This window comes from Lolium rigidum, unplaced genomic scaffold, assembly GCF_022539505.1.
Source record: "Lolium rigidum isolate FL_2022 unplaced genomic scaffold, APGP_CSIRO_Lrig_0.1 contig_33712_1, whole genome shotgun sequence".
Taxonomy (NCBI): domain Eukaryota; kingdom Viridiplantae; phylum Streptophyta; class Magnoliopsida; order Poales; family Poaceae; genus Lolium; species Lolium rigidum.
In genome coordinates, this window is record NW_025900244.1 from 94,187 (window position 1) to 113,739 (window position 19,553).

At 45.1% G+C, this 19,553-nt stretch overlaps 2 protein-coding genes across 4 annotated transcripts; one reads left to right on the forward strand and one right to left on the reverse strand.

Annotated features, from left to right (window-relative positions):
* Positions 1-5,892: 5,892 nt before the first annotated feature.
* LOC124681088 (40S ribosomal protein S12) lies at positions 5,893-7,620 on the reverse strand. 3 transcript variants are annotated; one of them, XR_006995706.1, is made up of 6 exons: positions 7,555-7,620; positions 7,415-7,471; positions 6,510-6,813; positions 6,238-6,303; positions 6,041-6,152; positions 5,893-6,005 (listed from the first exon to the last, which is right to left on the reverse strand). XR_006995706.1 is itself a non-coding variant. In XM_047216057.1 (5 exons), exons 2-5 carry the CDS (start codon positions 7,417-7,419, stop codon positions 6,093-6,095), a joined length of 435 nt encoding a protein of 144 aa, XP_047072013.1. In that variant the 5' UTR covers positions 7,420-7,471; positions 7,555-7,620; the 3' UTR covers positions 5,893-6,092. The 3 variants fall into 3 exon arrangements, 2 of the variants coding, with proteins under 2 accessions (XP_047072013.1, XP_047072014.1); XM_047216057.1 differs by having other exon boundaries at positions 5,893-6,152; XM_047216058.1 differs by having other exon boundaries at positions 5,893-6,152; positions 7,415-7,446; positions 7,555-7,595.
* A 178-nt stretch (positions 7,621-7,798) lies between these two features.
* On the forward strand, positions 7,799-11,442 carry LOC124681089 (40S ribosomal protein S26-like). Its single transcript, XM_047216059.1, has 5 exons — positions 7,799-7,875; positions 7,978-8,070; positions 8,424-8,508; positions 8,595-8,725; positions 11,168-11,442. The coding sequence occupies exons 1-5, from the start codon at positions 7,873-7,875 to the stop codon at positions 11,258-11,260; spliced, it is 405 nt and encodes a 134-aa protein (XP_047072015.1). The 5' UTR covers positions 7,799-7,872; the 3' UTR covers positions 11,261-11,442.
* The last annotated feature ends 8,111 nt before the right edge of the window (positions 11,443-19,553 follow it).

A 19,553-nucleotide genomic window follows, 5' to 3' on the forward strand; every position in this document is an offset into this window, starting at 1 on the left:
CCCGCACGGCCGTAACAGCTGCAAAGCCAGGGAGGACGCCGACGTTACGCCGACGAACACCTCGAACAGCACAACACCCTAGGGGACGACGGCACAGGCGCTGAGAGCACAGCACTCATGCCAGGACGGTCCCAGGAGACGCTAGCGTCAACGGCGAAGACCACAGCTCGCCGGAGACCACCAATCGCCGGAGGCGATTCGTCTCCAGATCTGGCCGGGAGGCGATCTGGAGGAGGAGGAGGAAGAAATCAACGAAACCGCGCGGACAGATCGATAGATCGTCGCACGACGGTTCAGGCGGTGTCGGCGGCGAGGTCAGGGGTGGCCGGACTTGGCCGGAGCGAGGCGGCGGCCATGGCGGTGACGCAGTCGCCAAGAGAATCGCCAGAGAGGGCTAGGGTTCGAGCGAGAGAGGTGAGCGGGCGAGTGAGAGAGGTGGGCCGAGTCGGTTTCCACCGAACCGATTTGGACGAGCCTTAACGGGTCGTCCAAATGGGCCAATTAAGTGGGCTGGTCCAATTAGGCCAGGGGGTATTTTAGTCCTTTTCTATTTTGAAAATAGCCTTAGAATTTAACCAAATTTTATTTAATAAATATACCTCTAAAAATCCAAGAAAAATTAGATTAGTGAATGTAAAATTATTCTTAACAAGAATAAAATAAGAAATAAAATTTAGATAACAAATTCAAATTTTGAAATTTTTGAAATTGAATTCAAACTTGGAAATTTTATTTATAATTTTCCTTGTATTTAAAAATCAAGGAAAATTTCAAATGAGTTTAAATATTTGTTTTCAAATATTTTGAAGAGGAAATTCTAATAATTCAAGTTATTTATTTTAAGATAGATATTTTCCAAAGGAAAATACTCTATTCTTCTTATTCTAAAAATATAGAGAAACCTCTATTATTTCAAATTATTTTTGAAATAAATATTTTACAAAAGTAAAGTTGTATTACTTTGAACAATTCAATCTTTATGAAATGAAAGTGTTTCTACAATTAAAAGTAATTGTAAATTACTGCCAAAGGCACAAACCTTAATTCAACCCTAAATCTTAATAAAATAATGGGGTAAGGGATTCAACATAAAATAATACATTCATGACTGCACTATTTGGAGTTTATAACATTGTCCTTACTGGACAATGTTGCTTCTTTACCGAACCCGAGGTCAAGGTTCCATCCACTGCATTGAACTGCACTATCTCGCAGTCCACAGGCAAGTTCACCCTTGCTCATGTCAACTTGAGTAATTTCTATCAATTTACTGCAAATCTATATACTTTTCGTTCCTGCATTGAAAATAAAATGATACTTTTCCAATTATGAATATGACTATGTGGTTGGCAATGGAACCTTGGTATGTGTTGATATGGTGGCAGTTCCATTGCATGGGTTTTATTAACCTAGGGTTAAGTACCAATGCCGTCCAGTGATTCTAACGCCGTACATATCGCGTTGATTGTAAGATCAATAATGGTTCGAGGGAAGCCAGCTGTATCTTTTCCCTCCTGCACGCCAACGGACTTGATAGAGCTTGGCGGGGTATTGGGAGAACATTGCCGTAGGTTGGGAAATCCTTTAAAATCTCCATCAGTGTGGATGAGAGGCTCTACCGTCTATGAAGGATTGTCCATAGTACACCGGGGGTAAAGCCGTATGATCGGAAGATGTCTACCGGGGGTGTACGGATGGACAAAAGGGTGGGTTTGCAGGGTCGCAGAGAAGGCGGTGTGGGCTTGGATCTTCTTTCCTGGCCTCACACCAAGGAAGTGTGAACGGGGGCAAGTCCCTGCGGTTGGCAAAAAGGATGAGCTCTCTTATGGGAAAAGTAACGCACCTCTGCAGAGTGTATCAAATTGTGGCTGTCACTCCTTGTTCCGGGAAGGGAACTACGAACGCGGCAGGAAAGGAACTCCGTGAAGTTCTGATATACCTGTGAAGACTGACGGACATAGTTTTCAGAATAAAATCAACCTTTTAAAGAAATGTTTTCGAAACATGCATGACCTGAGATTTCCTGATCAACGGTCGTAGCTAGTGCATCAAACACCTTTTACTCTTTTGAACTTGCTGAGTACCTCTGTACTCACTTTCTTTCGACACCCTTGCTAGACTGTGATACTGAAGTGGAGGCCATCACCGATGGAGCGCCGAAAGGAGACTACGAGCTGGTCTACGAGGAACCTGATCTGACCGGAGGAGTTGAAGGAGTAGACTATGGGATAGTCTACGGACCCGACGAAATTGAGACGGAGGAGTAGTGACATACCTTAGTATCATAGAGCTGAGCAGCGTAGAACTTACCTAAATAATTTGTTGAGCTCTCTTTCATCTATATGTGAGCTGTAATAGTACTTAAGTAATATCTTAGGGTGTTCTCATCGGACCTATGAGAATACCAACTTGTTAAGACTATGTCTGTAATAATATCTGCAGTGTTATGACCTGCAATGTTTCTGTTGTACCACTCTTAGGGATATGACAATTGTGAAGAAGTCCCTTCACAAAGATCATATCAACGACTTGTATACTATAACATGCAGTGGTATGCTGGGTCACCACATTTAGTCTCGAAGTAACTTAATCTCAGGTCAAATTGCTCACTCGTGTGCTCACATGTGCTCAAACTTCCCACTCGGTCACCCATCATGAGAATGCTCTGGCACTAGCACGCTTAACTTCTGAGTTCCTTCCATCTCACTTCCAAGTGCTTTGCGCACACTTATTGGTACTAGTATCATATCACTCATATTAACCTATTGGTCACGATGTCACTTTTTATTATTGTTTGTTGAAATAATTTATATTAACAAGCAAAAGAAATGATGTAGTAATAATCTTGAATAAATAAACAAAATAAATTTTTAATTTTTTATTCAAAACCTAAAACATGAAAATTATCATACTTCCCTTTGGTAGTTTAAGAATCTAAAAATTGGCTAACAAGTGTAAACATTTTTAAATATTTTCGGATGGGAAATTTCGAGTAGATATATTTTCATATATTAAACGTTCTTTTTCAAGTTCGTATGCAACCAGAAATCTAGTTTTACCGATACATGACACAATTTTGCAAAAACATTTGAAATTCATGTTTGTTAATTCTCATTAAAACTAGATGACATAATACATGGAAACCTCGAAGGATTTTATTTTTTTGAAATGTCTATCTATTTATTTTGTATTTTACAAAGCTAAAAATGGCGATCCAAGGGGGAGGGGGTGGGGAGCGTGGAGAGCCAAAAAAAACCCAGAAAACATTTTGTGGTGCATATAACAATATGCGGCACAAAAATGTGTATTCATGTATATGTGGCACATATAGTAGCAATATGCGCCACATAATTGTGTATTTCAATGGCGCATATGAACATGCGCCATAGAAATGTGCATTTGTATCTCGTGAAGAAGATTTTCTGAGAACTTGTCAAAATTAAATACAACTCTCTCGGTGCTAATCGAAACTAGTACCGCACACATTAGAGGATCTCCTTGCGCAAGTGTGTTGGCCACCATCTATAGATTGAATCACAAGAATGTTTATACACATGTGGTAGACCATATTATATTGTGAAACAGGTTTTTTCCAAAACTTGTCAAAATTCATGTTTATCGGTGTTAATGGAAACTAGGTAGTGCAGATTAATTAGAGGACCCCGGCTCTTGCGCAAGTATTGCCATCTATACAGTATGAATCCCAAAAATGTTCAGTATGAATCCCAAAAATATTCATATATGCATGATATAGGCCATATATCAATCGTGAAACAAGTTTCTTCGAGAACTTGTAAAAGATCAAACTTATCGGTGCTAATAGAAACTAGTGCACATTAGAGAACCCCCTTGCACAAGTGTTGGCCATCTATATATAGTTTGAATACCAATAATATTCATACATGATAGGTTATATGTGTGAAACAATTTTTTCCGAGAACTTGTCAAAGTTCAAGTTTATCGGTGCTCCGCGGGAAGCCACGCCACGTCGAGTGCTGCCGGTCGTGAAGACCAAGCCCGCGGTGGCCGCATGCTCCACACTGGGAGCGCCTTAGGCAACCTCGTAGCTGGAGTCGCGCCAGGAGGCCACGTGCACGGCCACGTCGGATGGCTGCGGGAACGGGCGATGCCATGTCTGGTTATGTGCTCACCGACCGCCATGCCAAAGCCGTAGTCCACTAGGGCCGACCGCTGCGGGGAGAATCACCTGCCCCGGTGAAGCACGGCCGGCACTGAGGGCTCCAACGGGCGTTAGCCATCACCGCTGGCACCGGCTGGGTGTGTCGCCCAACCCTCGGGCGTGGTTAGCTTGCCTCCGATGCCGCCGTTGACTTTCAAAGTGGTAAGAACATCTTGTATTGAAGAAGACTAAAATCGTTGCTTACTGTTCTTGGTTGAGGATTTCCATCCTACGATTTTCTTACCAACTAGTAGTTGTTATTTTTAATTAAAACCTGCGGGTCTCTTTATTCTTTTGATGCAGATGTCTTCGTGCCTCTTTCTGTGTTGATCTACGAGGCCAAAACTAACCCCATTCTTTCGCTATTTCCTGTTCTTGAAATCGCTCAGATGTAAAGCGTGCTAATAACGTGTTAGAAGTACAATCGAGAGGCAAACGAGAGAGACAACATAGTTCAACTGTTGTTTATTCCATTGATGATCATCACTTACATACATGGAGAACAGGCGCGAGCGAAGAGGAGACGGTTGCCATATTGCAAACCGACACGGAGAATTATATGCAACGATTATCCCTTTAATTAATATATTAATTAAATTCTAACACGTTTCAAACTTCAGAATTACACTTACAAATATGTCAACTATTATACTTGGAAGTTACAAACAAAGAAACAATGTTTTTCAACAAGGTCTACAATATAGTTGGGAAAGACACTTTTGCGACCGCGCCTTCCAGATTTATCTTCCATATACATGATTATTTGGGAACAAATTATTATACGCAATCATATATTTCATATTAATTTGGTTGACACTCCATCAGTAATTTTTGAAAAATCTAAAATGGAAAAAATTACATGCATTAGTAAAACGTTCGTTGCACGTGTCATGCTACTAGTATTAAAAAACGGAGGGAGTATATACCTTCATGTTCAATATATACAAGGTTTACCTTTTTTTTCTTCTCTGCACCACTCAGGCGTCAATTTATAATCAAAAGAACGGTAGTATTAGCCATATTAGTTTCACTGTACGCACGGTAAACGGAAAATATAGTCAGACCCTTGACAAGTACGAGAGATTTTACAGGTGTAGATAGCAGGAAACTAGCTAACGAGAAGAAAAAGCCCTGAAGGTGGCGTTTTGGCTCATAGGAGCAAATGCTCCTATTATACAAAATAATTAAAAACCAATTTTAAAAATGTTAAAAAATTCTGACATAATTTTTTTATTGTACATCGTGACATTCTATGTTAGTGCACAAGTTTTCATGGAGAAACAACATTTTATGTGGCGTGTACAAAAAGGACAAAAAAAACGTCCTGTACGTAATGATGTTATAGCATCAAAATTTGTCTTTTTTATTGGAGCCACAAATTTTTATAGTTTTTTTTGAAAACTTGTGTACGAACATAAAATGTGTAGATGTACATGAAAATTTTTAGTTTAGAATTTTTTGACACTTCGAAATGTCGATTCACATAATGGGAGCAAATGCTCCTATGAGCCAAAGCGAATATCCCTAAAGCCCTTTATTATCTTAGGAAGTAATCTCGGGGTCAAATTTCTTGCCCGTAAAACGCTGTACCAAGCAGATCATAAAGCCTGCAGAAGACCAGTTTCGCAGAATTGCAATGCATTTTCTTAACGATCACCGCAAATCGCTAACAAACACAGCCAAATGCATCAAAATACGGTAATGCAAAGATATAAAGATTTCCAGCTGTCACTGATTCATAAAAGCAGCGTATGCCTGATAAACAAAGGTTCAGAGGTCCAAATCACTAATAACGCTAGGCTCACAGTTGAAATTTGAAACGATATCCCAGCAAGCACAAGAACAAAGCATAAACTTAAACGCAGGACCAAAATGGCTAACACAAGTTCTTTGCATGATAAACTTCCTCAACCTAGTGAGACTTGACGTACTCCTGAACAATGTTAAGGCCCTCGGACTCTTCACCGTAGTCCTGTCAAACAAGACAAATGTCATTCTTACCCAATATTATGGAGAAATATCAATTGAACACTATAATAACAAAGTCATTTTGGTACCTTGACGACAACACAGGAGCAGCCTACAACCTTCCTTGCCTTGCCCTCAGAGTCAATCTTGCAAAGCTGTTAAGGAACATAAGTTAAGTTTGTTAATATTAACATATCCATAAATCCACAAAACAAGCAGCAAGAAAACCAGAATTACAAAATAAATAATGGATGCATCTGAAGCACCAAGTAGCTATTAGGTTATTGTCAAAAATAGATTACAGACATGCTTCAATTAGATGTAACATAGACAAATGTTTGGGAGTTGTTAACAAACTCACCCCTGCCCACTCGCCAAGTGTCTTAGCACTTGGCACTGTAACAAGGTGAACATTGTGCTCAGCACAAAGTGCCTTAACAAGCTTCACGTAATCAGGCTGGTCACAGTCCTCAGCTAGCACACAAAGCTGAGCCACGTGCTTCTCAATGGCCTTGGCAACCTCACGGAGCCCCTTTACAAGACCATCATGAGCACTTGACTTCTTCATGACGAGCTGCAGAGCAGTCATCAGGTCCATTGGCTCTCCAAGGACAGGGGTAGGTGCCTCCACAACAGGTGCCGCAACTTGTGCTGGGGCTTCATCCCTGCAAAGGTAGAAAATCGTTGGGAATTTAACAGATGTACATGAGACAATGAACAAAAATATGCAATTCACATAATACAAGCTCCTAAGTTTCTTCACCCTAAGGGTTATCTACAGACACATACTAAATTAAGCTATGACTTGTAAAATGCTTCACCGTTATAGCTGGTCTTTGTACAGTTATCTACAAATGATAAGAGATTAAACAAAGGGATGCCAAACTATCTGAAACAACTGATAAGATGAGTCGATAGATTGCTGAGAAATTTCAAATCGCAGTAAAGATAATAGACACCACAGATATTAGAAATGATTTAAAATTTTCCCATCATGTACGCAGATACAAAAGCAACCTGTTTCAATTGCACACCAACAAATGATCAAAACACAATAACAAAACACCCGATAAGTAACGCATGCTGTATCAGTTAACTGAAAAGGGGTAAATTGTATCCACAAGGACTACGATCGACCACTCACATTCCATTAGTGGCCCAAAAGAGAAGCGTCAGTTAGAACTTAGAACAATCTAGCAACTACAAATTTCGGAATTAAGATCACTCGCACAGAAGGAGGGCGAAGGTTTCGGCCGGAAGACTTACGCCATCTCAAGGGCAACAAACAACCGGGGCAACTGCGAGGGGAGAGGGATCCGGAGCCTGAGGCAAAGAAAGCGAAATATTAGCTGCTATGAACGAGCTAGATGAAAGGAAAAAAAAAAGGATGAGGACAGCGCCGCCACCTTGGGAGCTCGGAGAGCGGCGGCGGTAGGGTTTTCGCGAGGAGGGCAATCGTTCGAGTCTACCAGGAGATGGGGCTAGTTATATAGCTCTTTGCAGTCGGGCCGGGGGCAAAGGCTTTATTGGGCTCATAATGGTCCATAAATTTGCTTAACAGGGCCCACTATCGAGCCCACGGAAAACCCACGGCGGGGACTGTACAAAACCCCTAAAAATTGTTCTTCTTCCCCGAAGACCCGACCTCGCGCCGCCGATCCGTCGTCTTCGTCTTCCCGCGCTCCGCGAACCCTAGAGATCCGGCTCCGCCTCCTTCTGCGGCCATGGCAAGTGTCTCTTCCTTCGGATGTCATAGACCCAACTCTTGCGCCAAAGCTACAGGCCTACAGTCTCACGCCCCTTCTCCGTGTGCTACTTTGTTGTTGCAGACTTTCAAGCGCAGGAATGGCGGGCGGAACAAGCACGGCCGCGGCCACGTCAAGTACATCCGCTGCTCAAACTGCGCCAAGTGCTGCCCTAAGGTACACGCACACGCCTGCGCCCCCTACTCGAGAACCTGAGTTGTCACTTGTTCGTCGTGTCTACGTGGGTTGTCATAAATTACTTTTCCGTCCACCCGAATTAGCTCTGATGGAGATAGATGCTGGTACTGATTCTGATATACTGCTCTTGTTAGTTTGGCGAACGTTATTATTTAGCCTGAGAATGATGCTAGCTGTAATTTGGGGGCAAGCTGGTGAAGCGAACTTAAACTTACACTTATCAGGGTGTGGCAAACTTAGGCTGATCAGATCATATAAAAAAAAATAGTTCACGTTGTTGGCTGTGGTTTCTGGTGAAGTGAATTGTGTCTTGAATCTTGGTCTGATTGCAGGACAAGGCTATCAAGCGTTTCTTGGTGAGGAACATTGTTGAGCAGGCTGCAGTCAGGGATGTGCAGGAGGCTTGTGTGCATGACGGTATGATAATTTATTTTCTCATTTGCCTCCACTAGACTATTCAATTCAATTCAGTAAATATAACGTGAATTGTGGTAAAATCTCAGGCTACATTCTCCCCAAGCTGTATGCTAAGGTGCATCACTGTGTCTCATGTGCAATCCATGCTCACATTGTCCGTGTGCGCTCACGTGAGAACAGGAGAAGCCGTGACCCGCCACAACGTTTCAGGCGCAGGGTATGCTATTACTTTTTTTTGCCTCACTTTTTATTTTTCAATCTCCTCTGATTATCTATGTTGTATTTTGCATCTACTTGTCATAGGTAATGTCCCTTTATGCCATCAAATTGTTCCATTGGCTTTTTAATTATTGTGTTGTTGGTTGAGCCTAGCATATTGCATCTTATCTTAGTGTATACGTACTACATCAAATTTTGTCTGCCATGGATTATGTCTATTCTAGAGATCAGGCAAATATTGGCTGCATGAGTTTGCCCATTTGTTTCAATTGGTTTCCAAAAAAGTGTTTGCAGCAACATTAGCTGATTACTAGCGAAAGCCACTGACTTTCCACTTTATTGTTTTCCTGCACTTCAGTTGCTAATTGCGCTTTTATATGTGTTCATTCATGCTGTTTATATTGCAATTGATGTGTCAATGAAAGCTTAAAGAAACATGTTTTGGTGTGTTGCAGGCTTATCATAGCTGAGTGATACATGTTTTCTTTTCCATTTCTTGTGTCATCTTGCCTCTCCACGTTGGATTGAATTTATTTATAAATTTTATGCTTGACTCGAAGTCACAAATCAGGACATCAGCATAGGTCTTCCTACCTACACAGAAGTTTTGGATCATATTTGGCTATACCTAGATATTTTCTTGGAATTTTGAAATTATGCGCTATACATGTGTGTTAGGCATCTTTGCCATTTGATACTTTTAGGTGTACGTTTTGTTAGCTTCTTGAAACCACAGTTTGATTAAGTTCTCCAACCTGCAGTCACTATGTATTTGATTTTTTCGATAAAGGGAATATATTAATATCAAGAAGATACCAATTACACCCAACAACGCACCACCCTAATGGCACTACGGATGCACACAGCCAAACAAAGGAAAAGAAAACTAAGAAACAAAAGTCCCGCTACAGTATCTCGGGCCTAACAACAGCAATACATCCACCGCAAACAACACCTGAATTACAGACTCTCCAAAAAACGACACCTCCAAGAAGGGAACAGTGCTCAAACACCATCATCGCCCGATCAAAGATCTTAGGTTTTCACCCTGAAGATAGTCCCCGCTCTCAAAACAATGCCTCCACCAAGGCCATTGCCGAGCACAACCAGTTAAGGCCAGACCTTGGGTTTTCACCCTGAAAGGTAGGACTCTGCACTTCACCTGTGTTGTTGCCCCCACTTTCATACCGCTGCTGTGAAGCCCGGAACACCAAGCAAGTCTGTCAACAGCATGGAGATTTGAACCTCCCTTAGCTAGTCCTCCCCTCCGGCCTTCATGAAATTCTCTTCTTCCGACTTTCATCATGGATCCATAGTCACTTGATGTCAACACAGAAAAAGAGCTTCGCGCCGCTCCCTCCAGAACCAATCGGTCGGAATAAAAGCATGGGTGCGCACGACCGAATACCTCCGATCCAGCAAACAAAGCACTGTTATATTCTTATATTCGCCGGCGGAGCCTTCCGGAACTCAATCCACCGGCCAGATCACGAGTCCAGGCCTCCGATAGGTCCTCCTCTTCACGCAAGAGAGGCCCTAGGACCGCCGCCTTTATATAGGTCGGACCCCCACGTCGGCGACCATCCCGGGCTGGCCAATCCAACCCTCCACCGGCGACACCATCGCTGGTTTCCATGCCCCTCCATCTCGCCACCGGATCGCGGTGATAGATCAAAAGATCCACCACCACCAACCGCAGGCCGACCCTCTCCGGCGTAGAAGAGAGCCACCTCCTCCGTCGAACCCAAGGCTGTTGCCTCGGGCGCCCTCGTGACGCGGAAGAAGCCCGAGATCCTCCACGCACCGACGAGAGGCGGGAGGGAGGGCATGGCGCAGACCGAGGGCCTGGCCGCCGCCCACCACCAGCCCCTGCCGGTGTGCTGCGGGTGGAAGCCTACGGGAGGGGAGGGGGGACCGCAGCGCAAGAGTCGCCGCCCATCACCATCCGCGCCGGCCACCGCGTGCGTCGAGGAGGGGAGAGCCAGTCCGCCGTCCCCCACGTCGGCGAGGAAAGGCCCCCGCCGCTGCCACACCCCGAGGGTCTTTGCCCCGGCGGCGCTACCGGCGGCGGCGGTTAGGGTTGAGGAGGGGGTTGGGGTTCGGGAGCATGTATTTGATATTCGGGGCCTAATCTAAAGACTCCAGTCACTATTTGTTAGTGATATGTGTGTTGGTTACTTGATTATTTAATTGTGATATTTGCATATATTTGTTACCTGATCATTCAGTATTGCACTGTAATTTGGTCTATGTGTCCTAGTATATGCATTTGATGAAGTTATTATGCTTCTGGATTCGTTACCTGAGCATTAATTTGTTTTTGGGAGGAGTATAAAGTTAGTTTACAATTGTGATTGCTATGCTTGTACAAAGATCAGGAAGTCTTTTCTTGTTAGGTTACATTTTTAATTAATGCCTTCTTTTCTGAATGTGCCTTCAGGAGGATGGCCCGAGGCCTGCGCAAAGTGCACCACGCCCTGGTGGTGCTCCTCAAGCTGCTGGTGCCACTTCTGCTGCTGCTCCTCGCACATGAGAGCTTGTTTCGAGGTGTTTGGGAAACATGGAGTCATAGGAAAAAATGTTTATTGCTGACGCTTTTGTGAGACCAAAGGTGCCGTAATATTTTGTTCACACGTGAATCATCGCTATTATTACGCTCCTAAATGTACGCATACTTTGTGTTAATCTCAATGGTACTAAGCTTTCATGTTGCCATTGAATTATTCTTCAATCTGAGCTGGTCTTCGAGCTCGTCTTCTCGTCGACCATGCTACTGCATGCATGCCACAGTACTTCTGATTTTTCTCATTCTGCCATAGTGTCTCTATAACTCAATATATCGGATGGCTTGCTGTTTATTTTTCATTCTGATGATTTAGATTCATATCTTGGAAAAGTGGGTTAAGTGAGAAGAACTCTTGTCTGCCCACTATATTTTGCCTACTACTCTCTTTGTTCGCAGACAACCCCAAAATCAGCCAAATGTACAAAAATACCTTTTGATCTTGATGGAAACAGTTCGAAACTTTAATAGAACCTCCCGATGGTCTCCACCTAGCACCGAACTCCCGATCCGCGCAATCCACCCACCTTGCTTCCCATCTCTACGTGTCGCTGGAATCCACCCAACCTCCCGATTCTTCAGATCATCTCTCCCAACACAACTTCCGATCCGCGCGATCCATCGAGGACGCTTTCGCTGCTGGAATCCACCCGAGCTCCCGACCACACGTAGCCAGGCTGCTCTAGAATCTATTGCCAGCTCGCCCCAACCTCCCGGCAACATCAGAGGTCCCGTCGGCAGCTTGCTCCCAACCTCCTGGCTACATAGGAGTCAGTTGGAGCAGCTCGCTCCAAACCTCCCGGTAGCACTGAAGGCTGCGCATGCAGCTCATCCCCAATATCTCGGCTGCATAGGTCGACAAGGAGAACATCAGAGGTCCCGTCGGCAGCTTGCTCCCAACCTCCTGGCTACATAGGAGGCAGTTGGAGCAGCTCGCTCCAAACCTCCCGGTAGCACTGAAGGCTGCGCAGGCAGCTCATCCCCAATATCTCGGCTGCATAGGTCGACAAGGAGAGCTCTAGCAGCTCATCCCCGACCACCCTCCATAGCAGCAACTCAAAATCATTAACAAGAATTGCACAATCATTCATTGACTTCAATTGCACTCCACTGAAGAAGAGGATGCTAACAACAATCCACCTAGAGAAGATCAATATAGCATAGCAAGTTAGAAACAGAGAGTCAATAAAATGCATGTGTCAGAGAATGCATAGTGAGGGTCTAAACTTACCACTTTGTGAAACATGCCCCCTGCTTGTACTCTGCACACCTTGCCTACCTTAGGAGGAAGGATTGAAGAGCTCTAGAGAAGGTCTAGAAAGGATGGTCGGCCACTAGAAAGCAACAATTCAGCCCGAAGTATGGACACATTGGCTCTCATCTGCAAGAGATCATTCTGTAAACTTCGTCTTGGAAAGCCTATCAAGAGCAGCTCGGCATCGGGAGTCTATGAAGGAAGAACCCCCATTTGCTTTCTTAGGGGACTAGCCGCTCAAGCCATCAAGACCTTGAAGCCAAACCATCAAGACGTTGGCACCATGATTCGCTGTTGGATCAGGGCAACGGAATCAAACCCTTTTGGGCAAGACAACATAATTCAAGTAAAAAATTTAGAATGGTAGAACTGGCTTGCTGTCTAAAACAACACAAGGAATCGAAGATTTTCAGATCATTGAATGCATACCTTGTCAACCTTGATACCAGTACCAGGCATGATATTCTGGTCCTTCGAGCAGCTAACAAATGTCTTGCCATATGTAGTTAACTGGTAAAGAATCTCCTCATCAATTGCTAGGATCCCGCTCCCTGGGGAAGCAACAGTTTTCTGCACGTGGTGAAACATTAGATTTGCAGTCATAGACCCAAAAAAAGGGAATGCATTGCAGCCAAGAAGGAATGAAAACTAGTTAGAAATAAAGGGATAACTTAGGAAAGCAGTTTGACATCACTGTTAGTTTCAGACTTGCAGTAATTAAAAATCTAAAGGCATGGTTCATTTGCACGAGGACATAGTTTCACCCATTGGCAGATGAACAGAAACAGAAACATTTGCCCAAATGTGTGTTAGGTTTGAGAATTTAGCAGCACATTATTTGCTCCATGAACAACATTCAGACATCACAAACAAAGGGGGCAATTAGCAGCACATTATTATTGCAACGATTCTACTCGAACAGGAACGATCTTGTCTACACGTCCCACTATTGCACATGATGTAGGAGTTTCCTTCCAGCCACCATCATATGTGCAGCATGAAAAAGCTACCATATATTGAACAGTATGCACAAGTCTTAATACGATAGACAAGTAAGAAAAGAAAAGCAGGAATTCTAAAATAAAGTTTCCGTCTTGCACAAGATAACTCCTGCATAAGTTCAGTAATAAAGGTTTAGAAATTCTTTTGCTAAGGTACAAAATCTCTTCAAGCACAAGGAATTGCAGGTCTTACTATTTTGAGTGATACGACAGTACTAACAGTGATACTGCAGTTGTTTTAGATCTTATTATTTTCAGGTAGCAAGAACAATACTCCATTTACTTTGAATACAATACACCTTGATTTTGTTCTACCACCAAATATACATCTCAGGTTGTAAAAGTGCAGGCTGAACTACTAATAATGCAGGGAGTACTAGAAAAAAGGCAACAGTAAAAAAAAAGGAAGTATATAACTGACCTGCTTTAGAAATTGTGGAACCATGGCTCATAGTAACTGCTCAAGCCCACTTGATTCAATGGCTTTACCATGGAAGCTGCATCCCAAAGCTTTAACCTTCAAGTGCAATGGTTTTTCACAATCTAGTAGAGAATTTTTTATGACAAATGAGAATGGGTTCAAAGAAGAATAGTAACAACGATTCCGCTCTCTCGTGTTGCCGGAGGGCGAACCCTAATCCACTGCCGCCGCCTACCCCCTCCCTCTCCCCCTCTTCCTCGCCGTCCTTGGAGGCACCGCCGGAAAAGTAAGCGGTGAAGGGGGCGGCGGGGATCTGCCCCCCCCCCCCGCCCGCACTGTTACTAGCTGGAGGAACTCCGCGCCGGGATCTCCGCCGCCACTACTGCGCTGCTCGGTGGGCTCCTCCTACTGGGCTTGGGAGGCGTCTGTCGGTGGTCTTCTATGGTGGGGGGCTCGGGTAGCTAGGGTCGTGACCCTGGGTGGGTGGACGGCGCGGCCCTACGGCGGGGGCGTCCATGGTGAGTGATGGCTATCTTCCTTGGCCACGCGGGCGGCGTGGAGACGGCGGCCGTTAGTCGCGGCGCAATGGCTGGTCCTTGCTCCAAATTTGATGAAGAAGCCTTCTCCTACCTGTTCTGTGCGCCCCTGCCTATCCCGGATCCTGGTATTCTCCGGTAGCTGGATCTGGGTGCCTAGGCAGGTGGGTTGGTGCTGGTGTGTGGTAATGGGGGAACTGTCATCGTGGGGAAACAACAGATGCCATAGGATGGCTTAAGTTGGGGCCGAATGTGCGCTAGAGGATCCGGGGAGGGTTTGGTTAACAGGGAAAAAGAATCCGGTATGTATTGATGAACTTGCACTACAAGAAAAGTTGCCATGGCCGACGAAGTTGAAGTCGCGCCGTGGTTGCTGGTGCACCATGGCCGACGATTTTTGGTCTCTCCGTTGTGCATGTCAAAACGTCTTTTTTCTCGTTTTTGAGGCCACCTAGCCCGACGAAAATGGCCAAAACGTCGCGTATGGTGTCCCGGGACGTGGTGCATCTCGAATTCTCGGGTTCGCCGGCCGAGTCAACGCAAATCCGCACCGCCGAGGGATGTAGGGCCCAGATGGCAGCCTCTCCGGCATTGTTTTTTCTCGATCACACCATCTCGTTCAACGCTCTCCGATCGAGCCGTTTACGATGCAGGATCATGGGTCCCGCATGTCATCCTCTATGAACCAAAATTCTTTCTATTCTTGGATTTTTTTTGACCCCCTGATTTCTGGCTACTTCCTTTTTTCTTTTGATCCCTTGCCGCCTTGGAAACGTTGAGACCGCTGCTGCTAATTGGGACCTGCATGTCATCCTCTATGAGCAATCAACTTTCTTTTCTTGGATTTTTTTTGGCACCTCAAATTTGGTCACTTGCCTTTTTCTTTCGATCCCCTGCCGCCTCTCAAACGGTGATAACGCTGCTGCTAAATGGGACCCGCATGTCATCCTCTATGTACAATCAAGTTTCTTTTCTTGAATTATTTTTGGCTCCTGATATTTGGTCACTTGCCTTTTTCTTTCGATCTCATGCCACGTTTGAAACGTTGAGGAACCTGCAGGCTCATGGGACCCGCATGTCATCCTCTATGTACTATAAAACATTCTTTTCTTGGATTTTTTTGGCACCTCATATTTGGTCACTTGCCTTTTTTCTTTCGATCCCCTGCCGCTTCTCAAACGGTGATACCGCTGCTGCTAATTGGGACCCGCATGTCATCCTCTATGTACAATCAAATTTCTTTTCTTGAATTATTTTTGGCTTCTGATATTTGGTCACTTGTCTTTTTCTTTCGATCTCATGCCACGTTTGAAACGTTGAGGAACCTGTTGGCTCATGGGACCCGCATGTCATCCTCTATGTGCTATAAAAGTTTATTTTCTTGGGTTTTTTTCACCCTCTGATTTTTGTCTATTTCCTTTTTCTTTTGATCCCCTGCCGCCTTGGAAACGTTGAGTAAGCTGCTGCCTCATGGGACCCGCTTGTCATCCTCTATGTACAATCAACTTTCTTTTTCTTTTGATCTCAAGCCGCATTTGAAACGTTGAAACCGCTGCTGCTAATTGGGACCCGCATGTCATCCTCTATGTACAATAAAGTTTTTTTCTTGGATTATCTTTGGCTCCCGATATTTTGTCACTTGCCTTTTTCTTTCGATCTCATGCCGCCTTTGAAACGTTGAGTAAGCTGCTGGCTCATGGGTCCCGCATGTCATCCTCTACGAACAATAAAAGTTTCCTTTCTTGGAGTTATTTTTGACCCCTAATTTCTGGCTATTTGCCTTTTTCTTTTGATCTCCTGCCCCCTTTGAAACGATGAGGACGCTGTTGGCAGGTCGGTCCCACATGTCATCCTCTCTGAACAATAAAAGTTTCCTTTGATGGATTTATTTTCAACCCCTAATTAATTTCTGGATATTTCCTTTTTTTCCTTTGATCCCCTGCCGCCTTGGAATCGTTGAGGATGCTGCTGCCTCATGGGTCCCGCATGTCATCCTCTCAGAACGGTAAATGTTTCTTTTCTTGGATTTTGTTTACCAAATGATTTTTGGCTTATTTTTTCTTTCGATCTCCTGCCGCCTTTAAAACGTTGAGGACGCTGCTGGCTCACGGGTCCCACATGTTAGCCTCTATGAACAATAAACGCTGAGGATGCTGCTGCCTCATGGATCCCGCATGTCATCCTCTTAGAACGAAAATGTTTCTTTTCTTGGATTTTGTACCAACATATTTTTGGTTTATTTTTTCTTTCCATCCCCTGCCGCCTTTAAAACGTTGAAGACGCTGCTGGCTCATGGGTCCCCGATGTCAGCCTCCCCGTACAAGAAACATGTGATATCTTGATTACTTTGCAGACAATAAACAGTGTATTGCGCTCTGAGCTATTGCAAATGGATAAATTAAATCTTTATTTTTACATAAACAAACTTATATGTTGAATCTCCTTGTTTTTTTGTTTTTGCGAAGCATAGGACTTTCCTGTTATTTTTTAGAAAATTCCGAACTTTCCTGTTCTGGAGTGGGCTGAAATTGTACGAGTCAAAAGGCCAAGCAGGATAGTTCGAAGGCCCAGATGTCCAGATGCAGCCCAAATTAAATCTTTCTTCTTCGATTTTTTTTCACCCCCTGATTTCTGGCTACTTCATTTTTCTTTTGGTCCTGTGTCGCCTTGGAAACGTTGAGGTTGCTGCTGCAAAATGGGACCCGCATGTCATCCTCTATGTACAATAAAATTTCTTTTCTTGGATTATTTTTGGCTCCTGATATTTGGTCACTTGCCTTTTTCTTTCGATCCCGTGCAGCCTCTCAAACGGTGATACCGCTCCTGCTAAATGGGACCCGCATGTCATCCTCTATGTACAATCAAGTTTTTTTCTTGAATTATTTTTGGCTCTTGATATTTGGTCACTTGCCTTTTTCTTTCGATCTCATGCCACGTTTGAAACGTTGAGGAACCTGCTGGCTCATGGGACCCGCATGTCATCCTCTATGTACTATAAAATTTTCTTTTCTTGAATTATTTTTGGCTCCTCATATTTGGTCACTTGCCTTTTTCTTTCGATCTCATGCCACGTTTGAAACGTTGAGGAACCTACTGGCTCATGGGACCCGCATGTCATCCTCTATGTGCTATAAAAGTTTATTTTCTTGTATTTTTTTCACCCTCTGATTTTTTGCTATTTCCTTTTTCTTTTGATCCCCTGCCGCCTTGGAAACGTTGGGTAAGCTGCTGACCCATGGGACCCGCATGTCATCCTCTATGTACAATCAACTTTCTTTTTCTTTTGATCTCAAGCCGCATTTGAAACATTGAGACCGCTGCTGCTAATTGGGACCCGCATGTCATCCTCTATGTAAAATAAAGTTTCTTTTCTTGGATTATTTTTGGCTCCTGATATTTGGTCACTTGCCTTTTTCTTTCGTTCTGATGCCGCCTTTGAAACGTTGAGGAAGCTGCTGGCTCATGGGTCCCGCATGTCATCCTTTATGTGCTATAAAAGTTTATTTTCTTGTATTTTGTTCACCCTCTAATTTTTGGCTATTTCCTTTTTCTTTTGATCCCCTGCCACCTTGGAAACGTTGGGTAATGTTGTGGGTATACTTTATGGGTATATCAACGGCATGGCCTAGATCCGGCAAGCCCGGGTGGCCCATAGATGGTGGTGAGGCATGTGGCCCATCGGGCGGCCCAGTTGCTGTAGATCCCGAAGGATGAAGTCCAGCCCAGGAACAGGAAGCCGGATCTCTACCGACCTACGAAGGAGGCCGGATCCGTGACGGCCCATGAAGTATCCGGATCCAGCACGTACTTGGAGGAAGGCGGATCCTTGACGTACACGGCAAGACATTGTACCGTAGTTAGGCAACTTGTATTCCGGCTAGGACTCTCCATGTAAACCCTAGATCCGTGCGCCTTTATAAGCCGGATCCTGGGAGCCCTAGAGGCACAACCACAACTCATTGTAACAACGCGAAAGCTCCCAGATAATTCCAGACAAGCAGCAGTAGGCCCTGTCATCGTGCAGGTGTTCCGAAGCTGGGTAACTCGCGTACCACCGTCCCGTGTGCTCTCCGCCCTATGGCCCCTACTTCTTCTCCCCCTCGTGAGGATCCCTCCTCCGAGGTACCGTCGATTAGGCAACGACAGTTGGCGCCCACCGTGGGGCCGGCGGCGGCTGGAGGCCGGAACCGGGAGGGTTCCGCCATGGGAAGCTACGACGACACCATCGCTGTGGGGCGTGTCCTTTACGCCGGAAATCTGCCGATCGTCCCTCCGGATGAGTGTTGGATTCCGGCTAAAACCGACCCCGTCAAGCTCTCCATCGTCCCAGTTGGCGGCATACACATCTTCATCGGGGAAACCGTCGATTCCGACGGAAACCCGCTGGTAAGTAGCGCTGACGCGACCGCCGCTGAGCGGAACGCAGTCGCGAAGATCTGATCTGAGACGCAGGAACTTCCCAGTGAAGATTCCGCCTTAGATCTGAAAAAATCAAAACCCACCCAATCCGCCCCTGAGCAGGAAATAACGGTGGAAGACCAATGCAGATCCGCTTGGGTCTCCCAGGTGTTAGAGAAGCAAAGGTGTCACTTCGTACACTTCTTGGCCCATACCGCCGGAACCGCCCCTCATGAAGCCGGAGCTGGTCCCGAGCAGGTCGAGGCCCCGGAAAACAATGCTGCTCCGGATCGGCAAGAGGCTGTCGGAGAAAGCGAAACTCCGGCCGAAGAGTCGATTTTGTGAAATCTAAGCCCAATCTCCGGAGACACCCAGTCCATGGACACCGAAGAGTTCGATCGCAAGGTGAAGGAATATGGATACGGCGGCCAGCCCGAAGTTGATTCCGCCCAGCCAAAGCGGTACTTGCAACCGTAGCGGCGCTCGGAGAGAACGGATCAGAAGAGGCAGGCACCCAATCCGACCCCCAGCCATCCCACCACGTATCTCCGATGTCGCGGGAGCGGCCCCGTAGGGATTCTTCCTCGGAGAGCCTCCTGTCGCCTGAAGAGATGGTCGCACAAGCAGGCATGGATGCGGTTTATCGCTCGGA